This window comes from Melanotaenia boesemani, chromosome 7 (assembly GCF_017639745.1).
Source record: "Melanotaenia boesemani isolate fMelBoe1 chromosome 7, fMelBoe1.pri, whole genome shotgun sequence".
Classification (NCBI taxonomy): Eukaryota; Metazoa; Chordata; class Actinopteri; order Atheriniformes; family Melanotaeniidae; genus Melanotaenia; species Melanotaenia boesemani.
The window spans coordinates 27725620-27741086 of NC_055688.1; the positions used below are offsets into that span (position 1 = coordinate 27725620).

At 37.8% G+C, this 15467-nt stretch overlaps 1 protein-coding gene and 1 long non-coding RNA gene across 2 annotated transcripts; both read left to right on the plus strand.

The window, feature by feature from the left end:
• Nucleotides 1-1520: 1520 nt before the first annotated feature.
• On the plus strand, nt 1521-15192 carry LOC121643614 (alpha-1A adrenergic receptor-like). Its single transcript, XM_041991111.1, has 2 exons — nt 1521-2977; nt 13964-15192. The coding sequence occupies exons 1-2, from the start codon at nt 2029-2031 to the stop codon at nt 14527-14529; spliced, it is 1515 nt and encodes a 504-aa protein (XP_041847045.1). The 5' UTR covers nt 1521-2028; the 3' UTR covers nt 14530-15192.
• LOC121643615 lies at nt 11181-12660 on the plus strand. Its single transcript, XR_006011141.1, has 2 exons — nt 11181-12375; nt 12411-12660. It is a non-coding gene; the product is annotated as an uncharacterized LOC121643615 (long non-coding RNA).
• Nucleotides 15193-15467: the final 275 nt, after the last annotated feature.

Sequence of the window (15467 nt, forward strand, 5' to 3'; positions counted from 1 at the left end):
ATAAAAAAATATTTAAAGAGCAGTCTTACTTTTGTGCAGGATACTGTGTTTGGTAGTTCTTGCTATGGAAAATGAAAAATACTTTGTAAAGTATTGTTTGTTGTTGTAAAAAGATAATATGAAATAATAATAATAGAGGGAAATTGCTAAACACATCTATTGTAAACGAGACACTTCAGATTCAATGACCGAGATCAAAAAATTGGAGTTAAGGATAAAACACAAGACTTTAAATGACAGCACGTAGAACAGGATCACACTGAATGATAATAAAACTGTTGAAGCATCACTATTCTTCTCAAATTTTGCTCTTGAAAAATTTTCTGGTTATTCCCTCTAAACCCTCTGAAATGGAATATCCACAAACAACAAGTCTGAAATTCCTGGGTTTGAATGAAAAACATTTTAGCTCCTGTTTCCACATGGCCCTTCTTTGAAAAGGTCAAGTCTGCTCTGATTAGTCACCTGATCATTTAAAAATAATGGAGGTTGAGGCAGCTGGTCATTCTTTGTTTGAGGTGTTTCAAACTAGCCACTAATAACATTAAATAAATTAATTACACTATGATGAAAAAAAATTAATTAAGAAAAACTTAGTCTCATTTCAGGTGTTTTTCAGAAGAAGACTCTTCTGTGGGAGAGAATATGTCATTTTGGTAAGAACCAATTACCGTTTACTGAAATTGAAACCTTAAGAAAGATTTACAGTCCAAAAAGCAATATACATCCTCTTTATAAAATTATAAGAGCCACAGAAGCAGAAAAGTTGTTTCTTGAATGTATCAGGTGAGTTACTAATAATGAGTTATAGTTTGGAATTATAGAAGCAGCAGAATTAACATTAAGGCAGTCAAAACTTTGAAAGGTCACCATATCTGGTCATGCGTTTAATTTAGAAAAGAAAAAAGAACTCTTACATCAGAGTGAGATAGTTTCATAAGAGTCTGTTCACTCAATAAATCCGCTCATGTATGATAATGGAGAAGAGGTCATATGAGATGGCTATACCATTCTTCAGACCAAACCAAAGCCCTTGGAACTCAGCCCATTAAATCAGTCATTCTTCACTGAGTGAGTGCACATCTAGAATGAGATTACTTAGAGGGACTCCTGCATTTGACCAAAATAGGAATGTGATTCATGAGAAATACCTAAGATTTTTCAGCTTAATCTACATGAGTTTACTGGCTTAACCTTTTAAGGTTACTGGCTGAAAACTCTTAATAAAAACTGATTACATCTCATCTCAATATTTATGTACATTTAGACATGTTGCAAAGTTTACTTATTAGAAAGGATTTAAGTGTATATTTTCTTAGTCTGAACTGTCGTCAAGGCATGATTCCAACCAAAGTAAAATTAAACCAAAAAGCACCTTGAAGTGGGAGAACAAATGGTTTAGTCACAACATTTTTAATTGTTAAGCATCTTTCTTGGTGGAAAAAAACGGGTGGTCTCATGGGTGCCACCAGCACGAAAACTGATGTTTTGAAGAGGTCGTGGAGATTACACGCATTTCTGTGAGATCTAGCTGGCAAAACAAATACAACACACTGATAAAGTGTTTCCTCCAAAACGCGCAGTTCTCCGCTACGACTGCCAAGTTTGCGTAAAATGGTACAAAAACACGGCCTGCAATTTTTGTGTAGTCACGTTTCTTCGTGCGGCGTGTCATGCGCATTTCATCGGCTTGTGTTTGGGGACGTCTGGACAGTTTCTGTCAAAGCTGTGGGTGGGAGAGAGGAGGCAGGAGATGACTGCTATCCCCCTCACTTCTACTCTGAGCCCTCAGGAGAGTGGAGAGAGGGGGACTGCACGAGATTGCAGGGCTGTAGAATGAACTGTAGAATGAACTGATTAACTAATCAGTTTTGATTAAGTAATCAGCACTTATTCGAAAAGAACTGGCAATCAGCTCAACCATGCGGACATAGGCAAGTTTGGGGTTTTTTGTACCCAGTTAAGCTCCTTTTTTAGTTGCTGTTACAAGTGATCGGAAGCCTGCTATGGAGGACGTCGTAAGTCAAAATGAGTCTAAGCACTGACAATGTTACAAACTTGTGGAAAAATGGTTCTTCGGAGCTCGAGTCTCTGCAGGTCAACTTCACCAACAGCTCTGGAGGAAACCGCACGGAGCCCAGCGAGGTGGACCTCACCCGAGCCATCCCACTTGGCTTGGTCCTGGGGGCTTTCATCGTGTTTGCCATCGCGGGTAATATTCTCGTCATTCTCTCTGTGGTGTGCAACAGGCACCTACGGACCCCGACGAATTACTTCATCATTAACCTGGCCATCGCCGACTTGCTGCTGGGCACCACAGTACTACCGGTGTCCGCCACTCTGGAGATCCTAGACTGCTGGGTGTTCGGCAGGATCTTCTGTGACATCTGGGCTGCAGTGGATGTGTTATGTTGCACCGCGTCCATCATGAGTCTGTGCGTAATATCCATTGACCGCTACATTGGAGTGAGCCACCCGCTGCAGTACCCGGGTATCGTGACAGAGAAGCGGGCTCTGCTGGCCATGCTCGGAGTCTGGGTGTTGTCCGTGGTAATTTCCATCGGACCTCTGCTCGGATGGAAGCAGCCGCCTTCGCCGGACGACACGGTGTGTCTCATCACCGAGGAACCGTTTTACGCACTCTTCTCCTCCCTCGGTTCCTTCTACATCCCGCTCGCCGTTATACTAGCGATGTACTGCCGCGTGTACATTGTCGCTAAAAGGACCACTAAGAACCTGGAAGCAGGTGTGATGCGCGAGCGGATGAACACCAGCGAGCTGACCCTCAGGATCCACAAGGGATCTCAGGTGCAGGAGGATCCAGGCACCAGCAAGGGCCGTGCGCACCAGGCGAGAAGTTCCCTCACTGTGAAACTTCTGAAATTCTCCCGGGAGAAGAAAGCAGCTAAAACATTGGGGGTTGTAGTCGGCATGTTTATTCTTTGCTGGCTGCCCTTCTTTTTGGCCTTACCCATAGGTAGGTTCAGTGGATCAAATTTTACATATGGCATAATAAACACTTATATTAGGCGTTTATGAAAAATACACACACACCCTTCCCACTAAAAGCCCCTTTGTTTTTAAAACTTCATGACATTCAACTACTTAATGAGACTTGCAGGAGATCATTTGTGAAAGTGTCTGTGGGAAGTTTGCTGCTGCAGTGATTGTAAATCATCTATAGCTGGCACAGGAAACTTCTCCCTGGAAGCATTTATTGTTGTGAAATGCCACCAAATCTGTGTGTGGGCTTTGATATAGTAATGGCCATTTTTAAATGCTTAATTAAATATATAATTCCAGGTTTAAATATGACACAATGGATTTAACTAATTTCTGTTACTCTGGCGTTCATTTTCATAATGAAGTTAGTTTGCTTCCTCTTTTATATTTTGATTAAATGTAATCAGTTGTGCTATTTACTCTATAAAGCTGAAGTATTACTGAATTGTAGTCTCCAAATTCATGGCTCATAATAAAAGATACAACATTTTTAGGAATTTTAGGAGGAAATTCCTTGCAAGCTTATCCAAACAATTACTGTTATCTTTGCAGTATTCCCTGGGTTTCATAATCAGGGCTGCTGCTAGCAATTTGGGTGCCCTGCTTTTTGGTGCCCCCCTTATTTATTTAAACTAATAAATATAATCAAATAAAGCTATGTATTCTGTGATGTTTTTAAGCATTTTTACTATTCACCACTAAAATCAACCCCAGGCCTATGCATAAAATGCTATTAGAAAAAAAAAATATTCTAAAATTTATGAAGAGAGAATTTCTCACAAAAACTGTAAGATGCACTAACACAATTAATTAAACAGACAGATTTAGTGGAAAAATTAGCCTAAATGGACAAAAATGTCCACAGTGATGCATAGTTTAATGTTTTCTTTGTACTCTCAAAGTAAAGTTCCAGATGCACAAGACCAGTAGCACCAGTTTCACAAATCACACAAGGGAACTATAAGATGAGAAAATAAAATCCTAATAAAATAACAAGGCTATTTTTGCACGAACAATGCTACCAAAGATTATTAGATAAATAAAAATAAGGATAAAATTACTATTACTAAAATTACCCACCCCCCAAAAAAAAGTTTGAACAGTGACATATTTCATATTATGTAACTGTCATGTTAAGACTGTTACCAAGTCCGTTCAGCTGAGATTTAAAAAAAACTACATTCTGTAACTGTAGTAGTGACACTAGCTGAGTGTAACTGCACGTCAGAAGCTCAATCAATGCAGTGAAGGATGACGCATCTCATTTAAAGTCTCTGATTGGCTGGAAGTTGGGGGGGGGGTCTCTTCATTGTTTCCGTATGTGGAAAAGAGGGCGGCAGTGAGGCAGTATGGGCTGATGTTACAGCTGTTAGCGGCCAATTGCAGAGCTTTTTTTTATTTTGTTTGTTTGCTTTTTGTGGCCCACAGCTGTCTGTGTCTTCCTGGTCTTAAATAGTCAAAAACACTGGATCGCACTTCAACGTTTAGAAGGCTGTAGAATTGGTAACTTTAGATATGTTGTGATTATGATTTATTGTGAGCCCATTTTTTTGCAGCTGGGATCAGCTGCTCTGTTCTCATTTATACTGTAGGTGGCCCCTCTCTGATCCCAACAGTGCTATCAGAGTTTTGTTGGTCCAGACGATTCCGCAGACACTGTCATGCCTGTTACAAAAGCTGCAGAGGAAATTAAAGAATATCTTGCAGTGAAATGCCCATCCCACGGGTCTGTGTCATAGTGAGGAGGCTAACAAAACAAGTTTTTATATAGTGATGGAGGCAAAACAGAAGGCCTCATTGAACTTGCATTGTGTTATAGATCAGTTCTCAAGGCCCACTATCCTGCAGGTACTCGATGTCTCCCTGCTGCAACACACCTGGGTCAAATTAAATGGATGTCTGACGAGTTCTGAACAAATCTGCTATTGAGCCATTCATTTGAGTCAGGCGTATTGAAGTAGGAAAACACTGAAAGTCTGCAGAACAGTAGGCCTTGAGGACCGGAGTTGGGGATCCCTGTTATAATGATCACTTGTCTGATTCTCTCATCTTTTAGGGGACAGTAGACTACTGCTGAATATCTTTGTGTGTGTTTGTATATGTGCCTGGGAGCATTCATTTATTGTGCTCATATGGGAGTATGTTTATGCCCCTGGCTTCAAGCTGCAGCTCGCCACATCCTCATACAGCCATGCAAACATTAGTTCCTGTGGCAGTGTCACAAAGCAGGGATTATTTAGCTGCAAGGCATTCTCTGAGAGATGTCAAACATCATTTTTTGAAGTTCTAATTTGCAGACTTCAGAGAGTTCAAAGAGTAGATTTAAAGTGGGAGGAGGGCTTCAGGAAGGGACTCTTTATATAACACAACACAGCAAACTGCCAAGAAATCCCCCCTGATGGTACGCTTGTTTGTGTAATCTCCAGTGCAGCATACTGATGCACTCAGACAAAACATTATACTAGTTTAATTTATGCGCATTTTAAAACAACGTCAAAGACACAAGAGAAAATACTCTCAAGTTCAACAACCTCCTGATGGAGAAGTCTACTGAATTAAATTGCAATATACTCTATTTCAAAGTAGGTAATGGAACTCACCTCTTTCCAAAAATTTTATTTTCTTTTTATTCCTTTTTTGTTTGTTTGTTTTATTTTATTTTAAGTTATTTAATTTTTTTTGCGAGTCTGGTGTGAGTTTGATCTGAGCTAAAGTTTTTTTAAGTATGATGATGGCATCTCTCCGCTCGTGTTGCTCCCTCAGTATTCATTAGCCTCCAACTTCAGAGTGGGATTTCCTGCTTCACACTTATTAACCCAGCACCTTCCAATGCATGCAGCCACTGATATGGCTGGTAGTGTGTGTGCATGCTGGCCTGCATTGCACGGCATGTGAATTTTGTGTGCTGCGCGCAGGTATGCTCATGTGTTTCTTGAGTGATTTTGTCAGTGAGGCTGCAGATGCTTCTCTCTCATCTATCACTGCAGATTTTTAAACAACTGCAAGCCAAAGATGAAAGAAAGGCTGCACGCTGCCTGACAGGGCTGCTGTGACCTCAGATCCACAGGGTCTCAACCTCTGCATTCAACTTGACAAAATATGTGAACCCTCCTCCACACAGCTGATCTCACCTATCTAGGTCAAATTCTGTAAATACCTTGTTTTTGTTATTTGCACATAAATTTTAAGCAGGCAACTGTACTCACAGTTTGAGACAAACTTCCCACATTTTGAAATATTGTGTTTCCAAAATTCCTCTAACATGTTGTAAGCTAAGGTACAGAACTTAGTTTTTTAAAATAATAATACGGTAATTGATATTTCTATCAAATCTAGTCATCAAAATGACTGGATTTAGGACATGTAAATTTAAAATCTATTGGCTGTATTTAACCAGCTTGCTTTGCAGGTTTGCTGCCTGAAAGGGGTGTTTCCCTTCCTTTCTTTAACTAACACAGATTTTACAATGAAAACTGAGGTTGCAAAGATTAATCAGTTTATCAGATTAGATAATGTTTTAACCTGAAATTATGCTGCACTGAAAATTAAAACTATTTAAGAATTTAAAAGAATGCCCTGAAGCTTCTGGTTTAATTTAGTTTTTATACTAAACAAGTTGGCTCAGTTGCTTTATGCTTTCATTAGCTGCTTCTCACTATAAATGTGCATTCTGGCTGACTCCTTTGATTAAACCAAAGTTAGGGTAATTTTCAACATATAGCCTTACTTTTTTGTTCCAAAATTCCAAATCATCTGTACTTTGGCATTTCTCAGACATGTCTCATTAATGAAATGGTACAATGTTTTCAGGCTCCCAAAACACTGGTTCTATGTGAATGAAACACAAATCATGAAGAAAACTTAACAGAATACACCTCAACTTGTTTCTGTGTGGATGCGTCTTAATTTAAATCACACTGGTTCTGGCCAGTCAAAGCCTCAAGGACCCCCAGTACAATTGGACTAATTGTCAAAAATTGTAAAAGAAATGCAGCTGCATGCTCCAACTCCTGAAAACTTCGATATATATATAAAAAAGATTTATCAAGTTCTTTCAAAAATGTATTTACATATTTATTTGATTTGATTTGGGTTTACAATAGTCTCAATAGTTTTTAATTATTCAGTCTTAGTCATATAAAATAGAGAGTAGTTTTTGATGTATTTTTTACTTATTTTAAACCTGGTTTTAATAAAACTGAATCAAAATTTTTGTTTAATGAATATTTATTGATGCAACGCAGTTTCATAAATGTGTACATTTTGTTTTTGCATCAAGGTAGATTTCAGTGAAAAGGTCTCACTCATTACAGTGAATACTCTTCATTTAATTCACTTCCATGGCTAAAAAAACATGTCTTCCTAATGATTATTTTTACCATGAAAAGTTTGTCATTTGATGCTCAGTTAAATTATTATGAAACTATCTTGTTCTCCTGTTTAAATGCTTAGTAGTTTTATTAGTTTTCTAAATAGTTTAATGTTATATTTAATGAATGCTTCCTGTCCAGCATTACTAAATTTAAAAAAAAAAATACTAACAGTAATACTAAATTGCCAATAATTTCCTTTCAATTTGACTGAATTATTACACAATTTTTTTTTATTAAACTTAATGTGTAAATACTGTATTTTAGGAGAGGTTGGCAAAATGGCCTATTTGTTTAACTTAAAATATATTTTGGTCTATATGTGAGGACAGACCACAGAAATATTAAGAGAGAAATATTGCAAAGATACACAGTCTCTAACTGAGAAAAATGAAGAATATCAGATATATGTGAATGTAATGGCTGTATTGCATCATTACTTGAGTCTGAAAACAATATGAAGTACTAAGCATCAGTAAAAATCTATAAATGTTTATGATCAAATCTCACTCATCCACCTACTTTAAATCAGAAATAATCATGTTCACAAGGTGGTAAAAACAAACATGCAATCGCTATTGTTGATTTGCTCTTTCATGACAACTTGTAAACAAAGTTGTATATTCAAAAGATCAAATCTTATCTGATTCTCCATCAGATCATCCCTTGTACAGCAGCTTTGACTCCAAAACAGTCCAAAACAGTACTTCACAAACCTATAGTTGATGTATCAGTGGCTTTTTTTAAGAAACAATTTATAATAAACTATATAGACGTGGAACTGCCCTCACTTAAATAAGGAGATGTAAAGAATTAGGAATACTAAACTTATCATCCACTGCTTTGTACCCCACACTGTGCTAATAGCTGTCATAAGTGTTTACAGTCATTTATAAAGGGTTTTATGGATAATTATTGAAAAGCAGCAAATGCATTGCAGACATGACCTTCGTGGAGTGAGGAATGATAAAGAACAAGTGGATGGACTCATCTACATTTCACACATAAGCGGTTTTGTTTCTGTCTCATCTCTCAGCTCAGACAAAGAAATCATTAGTGGGCTGCATGTGTTATTTCATTGCACATATTTTCCCGCAGCTCCTTAACACCCGGAGCAGGCAGTCACATCCTGTGAAGGCTCTGTAAGCCAAGTGGCACAAGCAATGTGTTCAAATGTGAAAGAAACCAACATTTTTAAATGTAAGAAATGGTATATTTCTGGACATATTTTTGAAGAGATATTTTTCTCTGCTATTCTCTGTGTGAATCAGTGGTGTTTTCATGTCCCATTGAGCTGGCAGGGACCCTGTGCTCCAGGGGTAATTGAAATGGTTTTTGAAAATAATGAAGGTGCTACATGTTAAAGCAATGGAGGAGAAAGGAGATGGCAGAGTTGAGCAGGAGGGGCCACAGGGCAGAGAGGAGGGTGAAGGTGTGGGGTCTCTTGGATGTCAACCCAATTTACCAAAAATAGCTTCACAATGTGGTTTCATTGAAAGCTATGTGTGAGGGTAATAACACTTCTCTACTTTCAGATCATGACATTAATCATGTTTATTGGTCTTATGAAACAGAATGTGTGTGTGTGTGTGTGTGTGTGTGTGTGTGTGTGTGTGTGTGTGTGTGTGTGTGTGTGTGTGTGTGTGTGTGTGTGTGTGTGTGTGTGTGTGTGTGTGTGTGCGCACTGGCGCACTCTCTATGGCACAGAATAGGCATCTCTTCTTCCAATTAGTGAGAATAACAGGATGCCTTGTTTTGTTAAGATGTTCCTGTGTTTCATAGTGAGATGTGTGTGTGCCTGTCCTCAGGAAGGAGGTGCGAGCAGTCGTCTTAACAGAAGGGGTGAGGCCACCACCAACAACAACCCTCCCATGGTTATCTATACAACAGTCTTACTGTCAAGTTCCTTGCATCCTTTTATACTATAGTCTACAGCATAAACATTTACAAAAATGGACTACATTCACATTGAACTAAAGCACATAAACATGTACCAAATCTGGCTACTAGAGGGTGTGGCCTGTGTTTCCTACACTTTAATCTTTTTCTTGTGTGGAGGAGACACACGATCACTGCGGCCTTGGCCCACCTTGTGGTCTTTGTATTAGCTTTGGATGTTTATCAGCCCTTTCTGGGAAGAAGACAGAACCATATGTGTATGTTTATGCACACGCCATTGTCTTAACCCGTTTCAACGAAATGAAGATTCATAGTTGTTGATTTAACCAATCATGACAGCCGATTCTGAATTAGATTTACTTTTTCAGTTGTATGGGATTGTAAAGATTATTTTGTAGAGTATAAATGGTCTCAGTGATTGCTGTCCCAGCACAGACCACAGAGATATTGAAAGAGAAATATTGCAAAGACACACAGTCTCTAATTGAGAGTATCGTCATTAGAGCTGCTATTTACCTCTTGTTATCAGATTATATGGAGTTATATGCAATAATTATTTGGACATTTTATTCAAAGAAAAATATAACACATTCTTGTTTATGTTGTTTCTGTTGTTTGTCTTAATTTGCAGTCAGTTTATGACAAAACAGACATGATGATGTCTGTGTGAATTCTGACTCATTCGTGTCTCAGTAATTTCTCAAAAACAGTTTTTTCTCATTTTTATTTGATTAGCTTTATGTTTTTTTAGGGTCATCTTATACAACACTGTAAAGTGATTGAAAAAAATATATGTTGAAGTTTTAAGATTTTTTCCTTTTAATTTATTGAAAATAAACGACACAATTCAGTTTGTGTAAGGAGCTGTAACTCGGGACTTGGCTAGAGGAATGAAAGCTTTAAGTCCTTTTGGTGCCATTCAAGTTTGGGAGGATCTCTCATCCTTCTCTGTTTAAATGCTCAGGCTGGATTAGGAGTGTCTACGTGCAGTCCATCAGGTTTTTCCAGAGATGTTCTACTTGATCCAAATCCAGACTCTGTCTGTGCCACTTTAGCACTTTAACAGAAATTTCATGAAGACACTTCTGTGTTTTCTTGGCATTCGCTTTAACTTGTTGTCTTGTTGAAATGTCAGAGTTGTCCTGATGCAGTCTGACACCCGGGCACTATGGAAAAAATTTTCATACAAGTTTGCACTATATTTTCCTTATACGTCTTTTACAACTAAAACTGCTAGTTGCTTATTGACTACTGTTTGACTGCAGGAATTGTAGTAATTGACAAATGGCACTAACTGATGAAGAGCTCCTCAGATGCTTGCGCTTCTTCAAGCTTCTCCCATTTCCACAAACTTTGAAAGTCTTCATTGTGCACACTTTTCTGCCGTTGTCAGATTTATGAAGACTGTTGGTGACTCCAAAGTTCTTCCATTACAGGATGACAGATGACTTGGCTTTTGAGGCTTTAAAATGCTGCAGAAATAATCCTGCCCAGATCTGCACCTTGGCACAGTCTTTATCACTAGATTTTTTAATCTGATGTGCTTTATCAACGAAGACCTCATGTAAACAGATGTGTCTCTAAATATAATCCAGTTAATTAAATTTGGCACAGATGGACTCCTGTCAAGTTGTTGTATCAGAGCTCAATTTTGTCATGACAAACAGTTGCAAATCTAAATTAAAATTTTTTGTCTGTCATCGGAGAGATAAGAAAAAAAAACAGAAGAAGCTCTTACAAATTAATATTGTAAAAGCAGTAGAAGGCAGCCTGAATTTAGTTTGTTTTGTTTTTTTTATTTTTGAAGAGGCTCAAGTCAGTTGTCATTGCTTAATAGGGGGGTTGAGGTATTCTGAAGATTCTGTGTGTGCCTTGGCCTTACTCGGCCATCATATGGGTCATTACGGATGGTTAAGGTCATATGTTGAGTGTTTCCCACCCAGGCAGGCAGACAAGAGGTTAAGTGACATGACCCCACAGAAAATGATCAAAACTGAGGAGGCCCTTTGGATTAGACGTGAAAAAATAAAAATAAATATAATAAAAAGGAGGTCAGGTTGCCATCTATACTTAAGCTTTTAGGACTTGTGATGAATGCAGTTATTAGAGTCATATTTAATCATGATTTGCAAACCACAAACAGAAACAGACTGACACATGAAGATATATATACAGAGACTGGGAGAGGAATGAAAAACTGTCCAAAAATGTATTCCAACTCCCTCTGCACTGCATCCCAGTCATGCTCATAACTTATACGGTTATGAAGTCACATTTAAGTGGTTTTCCAGAATGGAAAATATCAAGTGAAATTACCAGCTACTTAGAAAAAGGCCATTCATTGGCAGCTCAGAAGGCCAAGACACATTCAGAGAGCTTTCTCTAGTTTCATTGCCAGTCTGGCAGCCACTCACGCTCACAGACAAGCACACACCACTTACATAAGTACTCAGAACTACTGAGTCAAATGAAATCTGAAAATTTTATACTGCATTTCTGCATTGTGGCCTAGTCAGTTTTATCCAGATTAAGAGATTAACAGGACCATTGCTTGTTTGTTTTTCCTTTTTCACCTGTCTTTACTTTTTATTTGCATCAATTTACCCTTCATTTATATACTGTATGCCTTGTATGTCTTTAAGAAATTGTTCAAGCTGACAGTCCAATATTTATGTGGAGGTGACTCTCTATCTGTCATACATTAATAGAGCTAATTTCACACTTCAAAGCTTAAGATTACAGTGCATCTCTCGCTCTCCAGGACTGTGATAAAAATATAAGAACGTGGGTTGGTTCAATTTAAGAAGTGTTCAGATCTGCTTGCATGTAAACACACATTGTCTTTCTTTGTCTCACACTAATTTCTGTCTTGCTGTGCGTATTAATGACCTGTTTTTGTTCGCAGGCTTCCGTCTCTCATCGGATTAGCATAGAAGATATCTCTCTTATATCAAAGCTCTGGAACATCTGGGCAAAAACATTACAAGTGTAGATTAATGCAAACAAGTCTGTGTAAAACTCTTTTATTTTCATCCATGATAAGCATGCTGTTTGGGATCATCATGTTTCCATCTCAAGCACTGTCCTTCAAGTTAATAAGTTTGTTTGGAACCTAAACACAGCTTCGACTTATGCGAGAGTTTGATACAACAAATGTCTTCTGATCCTGTCCGCATGTGTGATGATGGGAATGTCTGTTGTGTTAATGAAACCTTCATAATCTCTCATTGAATAAGGTGCCACTAATTTTAAAATGCCTGCTTTTTTCACTCAAAGGAACACAACTCCCTCAATGTCTTTACTTGAAATGGAATTCCAGTTTACCCCACTTTCTTACTTCATGTTTAAGTTCTCCAATTAAAATAAACAGCAATAAAGTTTATATTGACTTTTTTAAGACACTGTGTCACCAGCTTAAAAAATGTCCTCAATATAATGTCTCACTTAAAATACAACTAATGTGTGGAATAATGTGTGGAACTGAATTATTGCAGTGACCTGTAAAGTCTGACAGTTAATACCAGTTTTAGTTTTAATCAGTGCTGCCATCTACTGGATGTAATGAAACGTGCAGTCCCATAAAAAGAGTAACAGCCAGTTTTCATTTTATGTACTGATGCAATTCACGTGATATTTCATAACAGCAGATTATGTTTGATCTATACATAGTGATATTTAAAGGGAAACAAAAAAGGAAATGGAAAATAGTTCTTTGTGTCACTAACTAGTTGTTTTAACCTTTTTAACTAGGGAGGAAACTAGGCCTACAATTTGACAATGTATTTGTAAGGGCTTGTTTATTTAAATTCTTTTATCTATTAGACTGTTTATTACACTTGTTTGACCTCTTACTAATACTTTGATAAGAGGCTCTATGTCATTTTCAGGAGGTTTTAAGAGTGCAGGGGGGAAAAAAGACATGGTATGGTTAGCTTAGCTTAGCTTAGCTTAGCGTAGCTTAGCTTAGCTTGAAAATTAAGATTGGGAGAAATAAGGCTCAACCATATCATACTGGTTGTCAGGTGACTCTTTTCAGAACAATTTAGCTCCAACCACCCGAAATTATAAGTCCTAATGTTAGATAAATTAAGCTTTGTAATATAACCAGTGAATTTGAGTAGCTCTGTTCCAGCTACTGTTGGTCTTTATGCAAGCTTACTGCTTTGTCTTAAACACAGACATGACAAGAATTGATCTTTAGTTCAAAGTATTGACGAAATGCAGACAACCATAATTCCACATTTTAAGTTCTCCAACTTTAGTTTGAAATTATATATTCTTTTATTTTTATATTGGAAAAAACAGTAATATAAATAAATAAATAAATAAATAGGAAAACAAGAAAACAAAATATATATTTTAATGAATGTCATTAATAATTTTTTAAATAGTTTAACAACCAAAAACATGTAAATCTGCTTGAGTGGTTAGATAAGATTGGTGCCAACAATCAACAGCCCCATATATTATCACTAAACTGACATTAATGCACAGACATGGCTTCACTTTAATCATGTTCAAATAAACACACGCACACAAAGATTTTGTATGTAAAATAACTAAATTTTATTTTCATTGTAAGATGCTGTCGAAGGAAACAAAGAAAGGGACCCTTTAAGTGGAACATTTCTCCCCAAAGCAACTTTATACAAATTTTTCCACTTATCTATCTTCCTATCTTCTGTCAACAGGGTCTTTTAATGTGAACCTGCGCCCACCTGAGGTCCTCTTCAAAGTAATCTTCTGGCTCGGCTATTTCAACAGCTGCCTGAACCCTATAATCTATCCCTGCTACAGCCGTGAGTTCAAGCTGGCCTTCATTCGGATCCTAAGATGCCAGTGTCACCAGCAAAAACGTCCTGGATGGAGAGCTTACAACTACCGTTCCTCTAACTTCAGCTCCTCTGGAAACTCACGCAAAAGCTCTACAGATCACAACTCCAGCTGGTTAAATGGAAGCCAGCGCACTCTGCCATCTTCGGCAAGTCCAAGCCCCAGCTACCTAAGCAAGGGCCTCCCTCCTTGCCCTGAGGGGGAAACTTTATACATCTGGGGCACCACCACCCCAACTCTCTCCACACCAAACCTGTTGCCTGGCAATCCACAGGGCTGCCAGCAGGGAGCTCTGAAACGGGAGATGATAGGGGGTGAAGCAGCTCAGGAGACTGTTGGGGGTGTTTTCTCTTTTTCCTTTGGAAACAATAAAGACAAGGGAGGACTCAACAAAGACAGCGCCATGCCTGATGACAAGGTGTGAATGCTGCATTTAACTGCAGTTTGATTAATTCCTTATAGGGATTGCAGCCACAGCTTGGATTTAGGATTTCACAAGTTTCACTGTACATGATCCATGATCATTTATATTTGTCAGTGGATTGTTATCTGTGATCAATGTGAAGTGAAGATAACTAAGTATGCTGCTGTATCACAGGTATTTTTGCTCTACATTTTCTGCATCTGTGATTGACAAAGACAGAGTTTTCTTTCAGTGAGCAGTTAAAAGCTAAAGACAGGTCATCAAAATAACTGCTTGTGCCTTCTGTGGCCTGGAGAGAAACCTGCATGCATTTTGATTTAAATACAATGAAACCTGAAAGAGGAAAAGATGTAACTTCATCACAGACTTCCCTTCACATCTTTCATCTGAAAGTCTACATTTCTACATTTCCTTCTTTTAAAATAGACTGAATATGACGAAGAGCTTGACTCCTGTACAAAGTGTGATAAGACAAAGGATTACCGTTCTGTTGCAGTCACTTGATATCTACATGGTATATTGTGAAAAAGAAAAAAATGGTATTACCTGTTATGTTTCTTTGTGGGGGTGGGGGGTTTTGGTGTGCTCACAATTCATCAGATTTAATCTTGTTGGTCAGTTTGTAGAAATGTGATGGATAAATAAAAACTTTGCTCAACTGCTGTTAGATGGTAGATTATTTTCTTTTTCAGTTTAAGTGGAAATACCAGCATTTGATATAACAATGACTGTTATTTGTTTTATTCTGAGTAAAACTTATCTAAAGAAATAACTTCAATCACAGATATGTAACAAGACATCTGATTTACATAAGATACCTCTTTATTTAAGCCATGGCTCACTTATACTACATGCCATGTAATCATGTCAAACAGTCCATCTATCCCACTGATTTGTTAAAATTATTTTTCTGATGCAGTAGAGATTGAGATACATTT

Bases quoted from the DNA above. Each gene is read 5' to 3' on its own strand.
- LOC121643614 (XM_041991111.1), top strand. From the start codon at position 2,029: ATGAGTCTAAGCACTGACAATGTTACAAACTTGTGGAAAAATGGTTCT. The intron at 2,978-13,963 runs GTAGGTTCAGTG...TTCTGTCAACAG, and splicing joins CTTTTTGGCCTTACCCATAG to GGTCTTTTAATGTGAACCTG.